Source organism: Syzygium oleosum, unplaced genomic scaffold (assembly GCF_021117445.2).
Source record: "Syzygium oleosum isolate NSW1041296 unplaced genomic scaffold, Sole_v2.1 Sole_v2.13, whole genome shotgun sequence".
In the NCBI taxonomy this organism is placed as follows: Eukaryota; Viridiplantae; Streptophyta; class Magnoliopsida; order Myrtales; family Myrtaceae; genus Syzygium; species Syzygium oleosum.
This window is the reverse complement of record NW_026607497.1, coordinates 5,087,191-5,098,849: the sequence shown is the minus strand read 5'-3', so window position 1 is coordinate 5,098,849 and position 11,659 is coordinate 5,087,191. Positions and strand designations below refer to the sequence as shown.

The 11,659-nt window shown below is 38.1% G+C and overlaps 2 protein-coding genes across 3 annotated transcripts; both read left to right on the top strand.

The window, feature by feature from the left end:
* Positions 1–411: 411 nt before the first annotated feature.
* On the top strand, positions 412–1,104 carry LOC115675110 (receptor-like protein 33). The gene has a single exon (XM_030597727.2). The coding sequence runs from the start codon at positions 436–438 to the stop codon at positions 1,081–1,083; it is 648 nt and encodes a 215-aa protein (XP_030453587.2). The 5' UTR covers positions 412–435; the 3' UTR covers positions 1,084–1,104.
* Positions 1,105–6,324: 5,220 nt separating this feature from the next.
* On the top strand, positions 6,325–10,505 carry LOC115675109 (zinc finger CCCH domain-containing protein 18-like). Of its 2 annotated transcripts, XM_056316891.1 has the most exons (9): positions 6,370–6,396; positions 6,495–6,598; positions 7,676–8,613; positions 8,741–8,908; positions 9,004–9,183; positions 9,376–9,452; positions 9,552–9,722; positions 9,794–9,908; positions 10,078–10,505. In XM_056316891.1, exons 3-9 carry the CDS (start codon positions 7,703–7,705, stop codon positions 10,145–10,147), a joined length of 1,692 nt encoding a protein of 563 aa, XP_056172866.1. In that variant the 5' UTR covers positions 6,370–6,396; positions 6,495–6,598; positions 7,676–7,702; the 3' UTR covers positions 10,148–10,505. The 2 variants fall into 2 exon arrangements, with proteins under 2 accessions (XP_030453585.1, XP_056172866.1); XM_030597725.2 differs by having other exon boundaries at positions 6,325–6,598.
* The last annotated feature ends 1,154 nt before the right edge of the window (positions 10,506–11,659 follow it).

Genomic DNA, 11,659 nt, shown 5'->3' with positions numbered 1-11,659 from the left:
ATGAATCACCTTAAGGACACAATTCCTCGGCCATCTTCTTCGGAAAGTCAGTTGATGACTCTTGACTTAAGTCGAAATTGGTTTGAAGGCACATTGCCCCGGTCCCTTGTCAAATGTAAATTTTTGGAAGTTTTGGATCTTAGTGACAATCAAATCGATGATACGTTCCCGGGATGGTTGGGAACACTCCCAGAGCTAAAAGTTCTCGTTTTGAGGTCCAACAATTTTAAGGGTCTCTTGAATATTCCAAAGGGACCTCTCCTCTTTCCGCAGTTACGAATTTTGGACCTCTCCAAAAACAATTTTGGTGGTCCATTGCCAGACAACTTGATAATGAACCTTAAAGGCATGATGAATACAGAAGATGGGCAAGACGAATCATTGTATATGTCATGGTTTTTCCAACGGATACCATATAATAATACCGTGACAATTATGATGAAAGGGTTAGAGATTCAGCTAGTGAAGATCTTGACCATCTTCACAACCTTTGATTTGTCGCACAACTCTTTCCAAGGGGATATTCCGAGAGTTATTGGACATCTTCACTCTCTCAATGGGCTCAACCTTTATCATAACTACCTTACAGGTTCCATCCCTCCGACTCTAGGCAACTTGACTACTCTTGAATGGATCGATCTTTCTTCAAACAAGCTCAGTGGGGGAATTTCTAGAAAATTGGGAGATTTGGCATCCCTTGGGTACTTAAACCTCTCGAAGAACCAACTCACTGGTCAAATTCCTCAAGACAAGCAATTGAGCACATTTTCAAGTGACTCGTTTAGTGGGAATCCGGGCTTATGTGGACCTCCATTGCCAAAAGCATGCCATGACGATGCTCGACCTCCTCAACCATCACCCTCGTCAACTTTCGACCGCGAAGGGCATGAGAGTTGGTTCAAACAAAAAGTAGTATGGATAGGTTATGCATCTGGAATCGTAATTGGGATTTCCATAGCATACATTGTATTTGAAATGGGAAGGCCCAAATGGCTCACGCGAGGTGTGAGAATGTTGGAGAGAAGAGCAACCGAGTGGATGGAGAAGCAAAAGTGGAAGGCCATCAAATTTCATGGACAATGAAATTATTTGAGGAGTTGTCTCTTTAAATTGTGCAATCTAGATTCACTGTATAAAGATGTCATCAAACCAGTTTGCAATGTCATTTTCTTACGGAGGCTTGTTTCTAATGTCTTCTCTTATAGTTTTTTGGTACTTATATATGTGTGTGTGTGTGTGTGTTTAATTGAGAAAATGAATAATGAGATCGGTTAAGCACATAGTTTTAAAAAGTTTAAGCGAAAAACAAAAAAAATAGCAAGTGCCATTAACCTCTACCAATATTATTTTCATCTTCCCGTCTGCGTAGCTTTTATTTGTCCATGGAGAATAAGAAGTGAAGAATTAACTCATTCAGCCAAAGTCGTTAATAAATTAATCTGCCAAGGAAATAATGTCCTTAAATGTAAACACTAAAATCTTTAAAGTTGCGGGTCATTAGTAGATTGTGGACTGTAAGCTATTATACATGAACTCTGACAGTAAACTAGGTCAAAGTGGAACAGAAAAATGTTGAGCGAAATACTCAAAGTATGTTCAAATTCCTAATAATTCTACTGAAAAATAATAAAGGAGGGTACCGTCCCCAATAAGGCTGCAAGAGTTGCCTCATACTTGAGTAGCGTGTTTGTAAATGGCCTGCCTGGTAGAAATGGAATTTACTAGCAACTGGTGTAGATCCCTCTTGTAATATTCAGTGCCATTACCTTGTAAATATTCATATATTTGGGAGCAAAGCACGTCTTTGAACTCAAACTAAATGACTAACATGAATAAACTAGCACAAATGTCTAGTCCACCGTCTGGACCAGCTTGGGTCACTGTCCCGTGACTTAATTTTTGCAGACCAAGTCTTAGTTCCACGTACGGGGACATCGAGAGATTCGAGATAGCCTTAACGGGTTTAATCCGTCTCTTGACTGTCTTCTTCACCAAAAGAATGAGAAAGATAAAATGGAAATGTTCGATTTGATCGACTTCTCATTATAGAACTTAGACTTTTGTTAAGCATCTCTAATGGCTGATTCTTGTGCGAATGAATGTGATATATTAATGAAAACTTGTTTACCTCGAAACTCCAAAAGAAAAACCGAAAATTATTACAGAACTTGGATATGGAGTACAAGAGTTTTGGGCCAGTAGGCGGTTGTTCTTGCAATCGTTCCATATGGCCCATAACTGACCGGAAAGGTCCACATGTTCCACAATGTAACACACTGGCCCTAATCAGTGACTGGAATTATAGCATCAAAGTAGAATTTTTTTTTTATATATATATCGTGTGATATGTTGGAATAAGTAGTGATAACATTTTGACATTTTGGCGGTAGAGGAGCCTAATAATCTTCGAAGTTCTAAATTGAAAATATTTGAGGATATCGTCTTCGTTTTGGATGGAACCGCAAAATGAGAGAGAAGTTAAGATCATCGGAGACCAAAGTTTTGGCATTAAACCAATTGAGACTACACAGCAAATTATCAACCGAACAGTTTCCTTTCCTTGAAGTTGTCCCACATCACTTGTGTCTGCTGATCATCCTATCTGCTTTATATACTTTCATTGACCAAATAATTTTCTATAAGCTTTAAATTGGACATTTATATCGGGTCAGTCATATGCATTTTTCATCGATCTATTTAAAAAATATGCTAATATAAAGATAAATGGTCAGATTAAACCAATTCCATTGTAGGATTGTCAGAATTTTTCTTTCTTGAACATTAAACGCCCAAATCAATGCCCATCTTGGATTGTTCGATTGATAAAATCAAGTTTATTCTGTTGATTTTCTCAGGCAGTACATTTTCAGGGCAATGTACATGAATTGGCTGGCTACAGTCGGGAAAAATGAGAAACAAATCGGGTTAACATTAAACATCCGACCAGACGTGTACACGAACGACCCCATCATATCCAAAGGAGCATCGACCTTGCACATTGATCGGTATGCGAGACAAAGACATATCGTAAGATGCTGACTGCCTCCACATGCATGGCAATAGTATGCCTCAACTTGCAGCGCTTGAGATAAATACAGCACATGCTCCTGGACACTGAGCTTTAGGTTTTCTTGTCGAAGTTGACGAAATATCTCCCCGCTTGCTGTTTCCGATTGTCATGGACAATGCAGCGTCAAGGACCTTATAACGAATTGTCACATCTCTTATCATATTCTGTCTCGATCTCTCCGAATATTGTCGTTATTATCAGCTAAAAAATAGAATGAACTCAGGAAGCGAAAAAAAAAAATTAAGACTTTCATCGCTTATAATTTGAATGTTTGACTCAGCTCGTGCTCCCGCGGATAAGGTATTATGAAGTCAAAGGACTCAAAAGAAGATTACAATGCGTACATGGCGTGTCCTTATGGCATGGAATCAATTATGAGTAACTGTATGACAGATTGACAAAATAAATGCCCTTTGCTTTCTCTTCTCTGACCTTTTTCCAAGTTTTCACTCCTCTTTTGGGGGTTGATCTTCAACTGGCACCATATGTTGCCTCGAAAGACAGCAATGATTTAGGTGAGAACATGTGAAGGAACTAAATAATCGCTATTCAGGTACCCTAAAGTCTCGCTAAAGATGGACTCCAGTTGGATACAATGACTTTGGTGAAAGATACTTTAACCAATCTTTGCATGGTTCCCGCCCAGCACAAATGGCATGCAATCATGCCTCCGTTGAAGTAATATTATCTGGGTATTAATTAATTCCTAATTGCGTGGAGTAAATCATGGGAATTAAGCACCAAATCCTCATATTGTTCTTTCTTTTTTCTGAAGAAATCTATTCTCTTTTAATTGAATCTTACTAAATCCATGGTCTCTGCAATATCATCTGCAGGAAAAACCCACATACATCTAGTGATGTTCAAAGAATATGTGCCTGAGCCTGACCTATGATTGCTTCGTCGTTTATTTTCTTCTCCCTCCTTTCCTTTTCATGCGTCTCTATAGTTGGGTTTGCCATACGTTGACATGTTGTCTCTCTCGGAAACCTCTAGATATTTTGTTGACTTGCAACATTTCAAAATAGAGATAGCTTGTTTTATCTTTGTGCCTAAAATGACGCACCAAGATGGTTGAACTCAATCGTCTCAGGTTCTCCAATAATTGATCAAATAACAGTAACACAGATTGAAGAGAAGAAAGAAGAAGGAAGGCTCCAGCTTGTTTACATTACAGCAACCTTAATTACTGTCCTACTCATAGAGATCCAATCAGCAAAACAAGGGGAACAACTATAGATACAAATTAGTGGATGGGGTTATGGCCCACCAACAGCTATTTTTTCCTTATTTTTTGGGTATTTATAGATTATAAGATAAGATTTGAAGACGATAACACCCCAGATAAGTTAAATGAGCTGTGCCATCTCATCAAACATCAATTCTTTTAGATTTATAAAATTCTGCCCAGCACTTTCAAAAGCATCCAAGTTTAACATATATTACATGCCTACTTTAAATTAGTCTAAAGAACCATGAAATTTCTTCTTATTGAAGTGATTTGAAATAATGATTGAGGCCATCCACACAAACTTTTTATTACTGGCCCATAAGGGCCACTAGAGATAAAATTAATGTGCTCATCATCTTCATGGCAGGTGATAGCAATCATTATCATGTCAATTCAATTAGGGTCCCCAGGAATTTAACAAAGATCTAGTGCCTAAGCAAGCAAATTAGAAAGCTAAGTGACACTCTTAAAAAGAGATGTATGTAAAGGTAACATTACCCATCGCGTCACGGAGATCCCGAATCAATCAAATTATGCCAGCAACATTAAAACCAATATCTGGTTATAAAAAAGTTCCCACACTTGATTTACCCCCAGTGGCAAGATCTTCATTCATTATTAGATCACTCATATCTTGATCTATTACCAAGTAGGAGCTTAAATGCCCGGGTTTTATTTGATTGTATAGACACTACGAGGTTCATCTCGTCGCACATACCTCACATTTCATTCCTTGTTAATACTGTGTAATGGTTATGACCAAAGAAAATAATAATACTGTGTGATGGTCAAGAGTCACTGATAAAGAAAATGGCTAAGAATCAATCAAGATAGATAATAACTTCTTGCTCTCCCTCTCTCTTCTTCTTCATTCTTCTTCTTCTTCTTTTCGGTCTTTTCTTGCTTTTTAATTCATTGCAAAGGTGTTATGATAGCTTAAAACAGAAAGACCGCTTCTCTCTCTCTCTCATTCAAATCAAAAAATGTTATTAAGAAATCAACTTAAATGTCATCAAATCACTCAATAAAGAGGTCTTTCCTTACTTGTTGACCGCCGAGGAGGAAAAAACCGCCTTTTCCGGCGAATGAACCGGTCATCTTCTTCATAAGTGTCCTGAGCTGACTTTTAGCGGTGAAAATCAGCGAAAAAGATGGGTTTGTTGAGGTTTCTGACCAATTCAGTCATCAAAATAGCTGACTCTCTCACTTGCTGTACTTCGCTGTTGTTTATTTCATTTGTTATTAGTTTTCAATTTTCCATGTAAATCTTTATTGTAGTAGTTCTTCAAAATTTATTATTGAGAGGACCCACCTGCACAAGACAAGGGAAAAAAAATTGGAGCTATGCCAATTTGGCAATGGGGGACCTCTTATCCAAGACAGCAAGTAGGGTGGTCAAAGTAACATCATCAAATGCAGCAAAATGATTTCAACTTCAAAGTGACATATCTTTTCTTTTTTGAATTCTCTTGAATATCAGTAAGAGAAAGTTGCAAATTGTAAATTGTAATGCGTACAACGCTTTTGTTATCTGAAGTATACATTAAATGAATAATTTTTCTTTTTGTTTGCATGCTCCCGAGGAGCATGTTCTCGATAAGGTCATATAAGGCCTTGAGATATGTGTTTCGTGTGCCCACCCAGTGAATCTCTAAGAAAGATCCAACGGTCCATGTTCAAGAAGCAAGAAAATTTGATCTACATGTGCCACTCAAAAGATGCATTTGGCCAACATGTGTCCTTCAAACTCCAGTTCTAGCACATTAGTATTTCGAAATTTTAAATTTTTTTAATAATCTCATACTAAATCATTTCTTGAATTCCAAGACTTGAAAAGGTATACGAGTAAAACATTCAGTTGAGGTTGTTTGATTCGAGCACGAAAAATGTTGCTGAAAAGTAGCTTAGTTTGTTTCCTGTGATTTAGCTGTAATTCTTTCTTTTCTCTTTTTTGAAGGTTGCCTGGAAGCTGGTTATATATATATATAATCTCAGAGAGTGTCAAGTTGCTAGTAAGTCATGCTGATATTTATTGCTTCCATCCATCAAAGGCCAATACTGCAGAGTTGTTTCCTGTATTAATACGACCAAAAAGGTTTCTTTATTTCTTTTTTCCCCGTCACTGAAGACAGTGTCAGAATGTGTTCTTTAATCCCTGTGTCAGGTTGGATTAAGATGATGTCTTTTTCCCAGATAAAGCTATGAGAGAGAAACAGAGACGGAGAGAGTGAAACATGGAGTTCTTGGAGATGCTTCTTCTCTTCCTCTGTCTCCTGATACTGCAAAGAAATGATATGGTACGTTTTATGGATCTGTATTCTCTTTCTGCTACTCATTCACTCACAGCTCGCAACTTATTTTTGCTGAATGTTTGTTTCTCTGCAATGGCTTCTTGTGTTTGCTTCTTGAGATGGCTAAACATGCTTCTCTTTTTGTAACGAATAAAATTCATGAAGGCCCGTATATTTGGGATTTTCTTTATAACTCCATACCTCCTCTGGGTTTCTTTGAAAGTTCATTTTTATTAGTCCATTTAGCTTTGTGAGTGATTGTATTTGGGTTTTTTAAGGGAACAGAAAATATTGATTTACAAACTTGAGGGTGGCTGTGAAGTGCCTATTCCTCTCCTCTGTCCCTTTTCTTTCTCTGTGTGTCTATTCTTCTCTTTATTTCTGCCTTTCTCGGCATGCTGCTTGTAGTCAGAGGCACTGTGTGTAACATTTGGGAAAAGAAGATACTATATGACTGTTTAATGAATGTTTTGGAGAAATAGCTGTTCTTTCTATATATGTGACTTGACATTCTGGACAGTTCTTTGTATCAGTTGTTTCCCAGATTTGGAAAGAACCCCATTTTGGGGTCTGATGGTGCTCTGGCAATCTATTATGTCCTTTCTAGGGTTGCACTCAGACTTCAATGTTTTATTAGTTTTTCCATTTTTTGGCTGGGAAACAAAACAATGTGTCTACTACATTGGCACTGAGCTTAGCTTCAATAAGATGTACTTTTTAAGCTTTTCTGGTCTGATGAGTCTTATATTCTTATCTTTATGGGATTCTTTCAGCTAGAGTGTAAAATACCCTTTTCACTTCTATCCAAATCCGCCAATAAACTTGGTCCATGATTGGCTAGATCTGCAACCATCTTTTTCTTGAGGTTGCTTAAATTCTGACTTTTGGTATACTAATATCGCTTTTTTCCTTAACCTATTAGTTTTTTTGGTTAAGTACTATATGCTACTATACCATGTAATAGTCTAGTTTTATGCACTGCATTTTATGTGAGTAATCTTTATGTACATTTAGCTTTTACTTTTCTGTAGTTTTAAACTACATGATATGTCATGATACGTATTTGTTTTCTCTGTTTGGCAGTAAATAGATGTAAGGCGTAGATGCAAGATGGATTTCCAGGAGTCTACTAGGATTGTTTTCGATAGGGTCCAGAAGCTAGAGCCGGAGAATGTGAGGAAGATCATAGGTTATCTCCTTATACAAGACCAGTGTGACAAAGAGATGATCAGGTTAGCTTTGGGCCCTGACAAGTTAATTCAGGATGTCATACACAAAGCTAAAACCGAACTCCAACAGTTGGCGCTTACATCATCATCTCCACCCATATCACCATCCATGAACCAAGCGCCATCCGAACATCCGATGCATTTCTCGCCTCTAAATCCCATAGCTTTTCAACAAGTACCATCACCCTTCAGGGTTCCAGCTCCTTATTGGGGTCGACAGTTGGTAACCAAGCATCAACCGGATTATATGTCATTTGGGTATCCAGATTCGATCTCTGAAGTCCCGAACGAGGCTCGCTTTCTGGGTTTGGACGATCAAATGGAGCAACTCAACCTAGGGCTCACGGAGTTCTCGAATGAGTGCTACATTCCAGATACTGCATTAGGCAATTTCAGCACAAGACCAAGCCATCATCATCATATGAGCATGCTTGAATTCCCGGTTAAGACCTGCCACTACTTCAACAAGGGCTATTGCAAGCACGGGAACAACTGTAGGTATCTACATGAGCAAGTTTTTCTGGACGGCTTCTTCGCTTCGAGGGCAAACGATGATGACCAAGTTTTCTCATCAGGGTCACTTGAGAAATTAGAGTTGGAAATTATCGAGATACTGAAATCGAGGAGAGGGAATCCTCTTTCGATTGCTTCTTTGCCTATGATATACTACGAGAAGTACGGTAAGGTTCTTCAGGCAGAAGGCTATCTTACTGAGAGCCAGAGACACGGTAAAGCTGGTCATAGTTTGACAAGACTTCTTTCCAGACTGGGCAGTATTTGCCTGATTGACAGGTGCATTTCTTTGTTCTGTTTACTCTGCATGCGTTGCCTAATTTCTTACCTGTAACGGGCTCGCTAGTTGGTTAGTTTTTGTTTTATGGAGTATGTCTCTCTGATGCACTTTGTGATTGAGTTACAGACCTCATGGGCAGCATGCTGTAATTTTAGCTGAAGATGCAGCCAAGTTTATGGAATGTCGGAATGAGAAAAGCGACCCCGGTCTAGTCCACAGTAAATCACGGCAGATATATCTAACATTTCCTGCTGAGAGCACGTTTACTGAAGAAGACGTTTCCGACTACTTCAAGTAATTCGATTTTCTACAAGACTTGAATCTCTTTTTAAGCATAATGTCTTTGCAATTTTCATGATTTTCTTTTCCTCCCATGCTTTCTTGGGTAGCACTTTTGGGCCAGTTGAAGACGTGAGGATTCCTTGCCAGCACAAGCGAATGTTTGGATTCGTAACATTTGTCAATTCAGATACCGTGCAGATGATTTTGGCAAAAGGAAATCCTCATTTTGTTTGTGGGGCTCGTGTTCTTGTGAAACCATACAAAGAAAAGTCAAAGCTCATTGACAGGTAAACAAACACGAGTTTTGTGTGTTTCAAATACAAGGAAGCTCATGTATCGATTTGAGCCCACTTCACATTTCAATGACCTTATTTTGGCCATTCGATTGATAAACTTTCGTTGATAAAAGCGAATATTCATGTTGTAGTACTTTTAATATGTGCATACTCACCGAGCTTGTTCTTTTTGCGTTCGTGCAGGAAATACCATGAAGGTTATGAGTCTCCATTCCATCACATGTCACATTACTCTGCCATGGATTCCAGGCTTCACTCAAGTAAGCAGTAGTAATTGTTTGTCCTCCTTCTGGACCTCCGCAATGCGCTTATAGAGTCTTTCAGTATTTGTAATCTAATTATTTATCCCTGTCCCATAGTGCCAAGAGGATGTAGAGGCTCCAAATTCGTCCAGAACCAGATTATGGAAGACAGTGACCAGGTTCTTGAATTTGAAAGGATGCGTCTCGCGAAGTTGCAGTTAACAAGAAAGCCTCCAGGGAATCAGGCTTACATCATTGACTCGATGGATAGGTTAAAAATCTCAGAAGGTGACAATTTGACTAAATTCTTTTTCTGTGTTAATATGTTTCTCTTCTACTCATGGCTCGTGTTCTTGTAGATCGGTTGGACTTTTCATCGACAGAGTGTCTCCATTATTTGATGGATGTTCTGAATAATGGCTCCATAGTAGGTGATAAAAGTAGGCCTTCCGAAACCAATTATGATCAGGACAGGTACACTTCGAATCCACATTCCCAGTTTCATCGCAACACTGCTCAATATGCATCTAAATCCCCGTCACTGTAGATCACTACATGCAGTCACCATTATGATCGAATCATCATCGTTTTATTCTTTTTTCTGGTTCATAGTCTTCTTTTCATGTTGTTGATTCATTTGCAGTCAAGGACTTCATCTCCCGGAGAGCCCATTTGCCGCTCATATTGCAAATAGCATCTCAACACTGATTTAGGATTCATCCTGTATCCGGACAGGACAAGTCATAGGATACTGATTTTAGACGCACATGCACAATTCTTGTACATAGCCTCGGAGTTTACCGGCTCGTGGAGTACATAGGAAGCGATGAAAAGATTAGCCCCGTTCTTGGGTTGAAGCAGCAGCAGAGAATACATAGGAGTACCATACTGAACGTTGAGGAAGTTTTTCTTTTTCTTCGGTCTGTTCACTGAGAATAAGTGTTTGTACCGTCAGAAGAGACGTTACATAGTTTTTTTTTTAATCTTTGAAAAAGAATGAATTGAAAAATGAGAGATGTTGAGTAAAATTGTCATCATTGATAAATAAGAAGTTTGACGAATTCTGCACCATATTATTATAGTAATTTATATCAATTTTAACAGCTTACTGAAAAACTTTTTTCTTTCGGGCCGAAGTTAATTGTTAATGTTTTCATAATTATGTTTTTTTTTTGGTCAGATTTTTTTATAATTATGTTATAACTCGTCTTTTTTCTCATTTAGTGAGTGGCTGTCCTTCATTTAGTTTGCTAACTATTACTTCCTTTTTAACTCTTTTCCTCAGTGCCTGAAGTTCACTGCTTATATAAGATTTTATTTGCAGTCGCTGTTAGATAGCCAACACGTGGAAGAATACAAATATTATAGATAGCCAACAGGTGGAAGAACACAAATATTATCTTTGTTCTCGAAAAGATGAGAAAGATAATGTAGGTAGCATATTGAAAGATGGGCTCGTTGTAATCAAAACTGAACTTATCTATGTTTTACTTCTATAAAAATGAAATAGCATGGGAATTTTAGCTATTTGCAGGACATATAGGAAAGGATTTTTGTTAGGTCCACATAATCAGTGTAAAGAATTTTTTACACGTTGACGTTTGAAGGGTTGAAATGTATAATTACAGATGGTTGTGCAATCAAATTATCATCCATTCAATGGAGAATGTATGACATACTCGCAATGAATGTAATGATAATTTCATAAGAATTGGCGTCACTTTTCTCAATTCTCTCTTTTCCTTCAAGGACAATATTTAACATTTTTCACCCCCAAGTCATATATCCCTAAGTATTAATATATTTTTAGTGACAGAAAAGTTTATTAAGAGATCCACTATGGCATTCACGGTGAAACTTCCACATTAGATTCCTGGGGAATGAAAGGACAATGGGTCATACTCGAGTGCTTACTGTGTATAAACAAAAAGCGGATTACCCTGCTCTTACTTTGGGGGTAACGACTGCTCTTTTTACTTTCACCAGAAGAAGAACAAACAGACAGACAGACGTCTCAACAGGGAAGGGCATATGCCGGACCGCGTTCTGCGATGAAGAAGTGGATCGAAAGTGTTTTGTAAGAAATATAGAGAGCCACTTTCCCGGAAACTCCATAACAAAAGCTTAAGCAAGGCAATGCATATATTGGCCAGTATACAACTAATTAGAGTGATTTCTTCCATGAAGGATTTGCAACTATGTTAATATCGCCTCCGGTGCACATT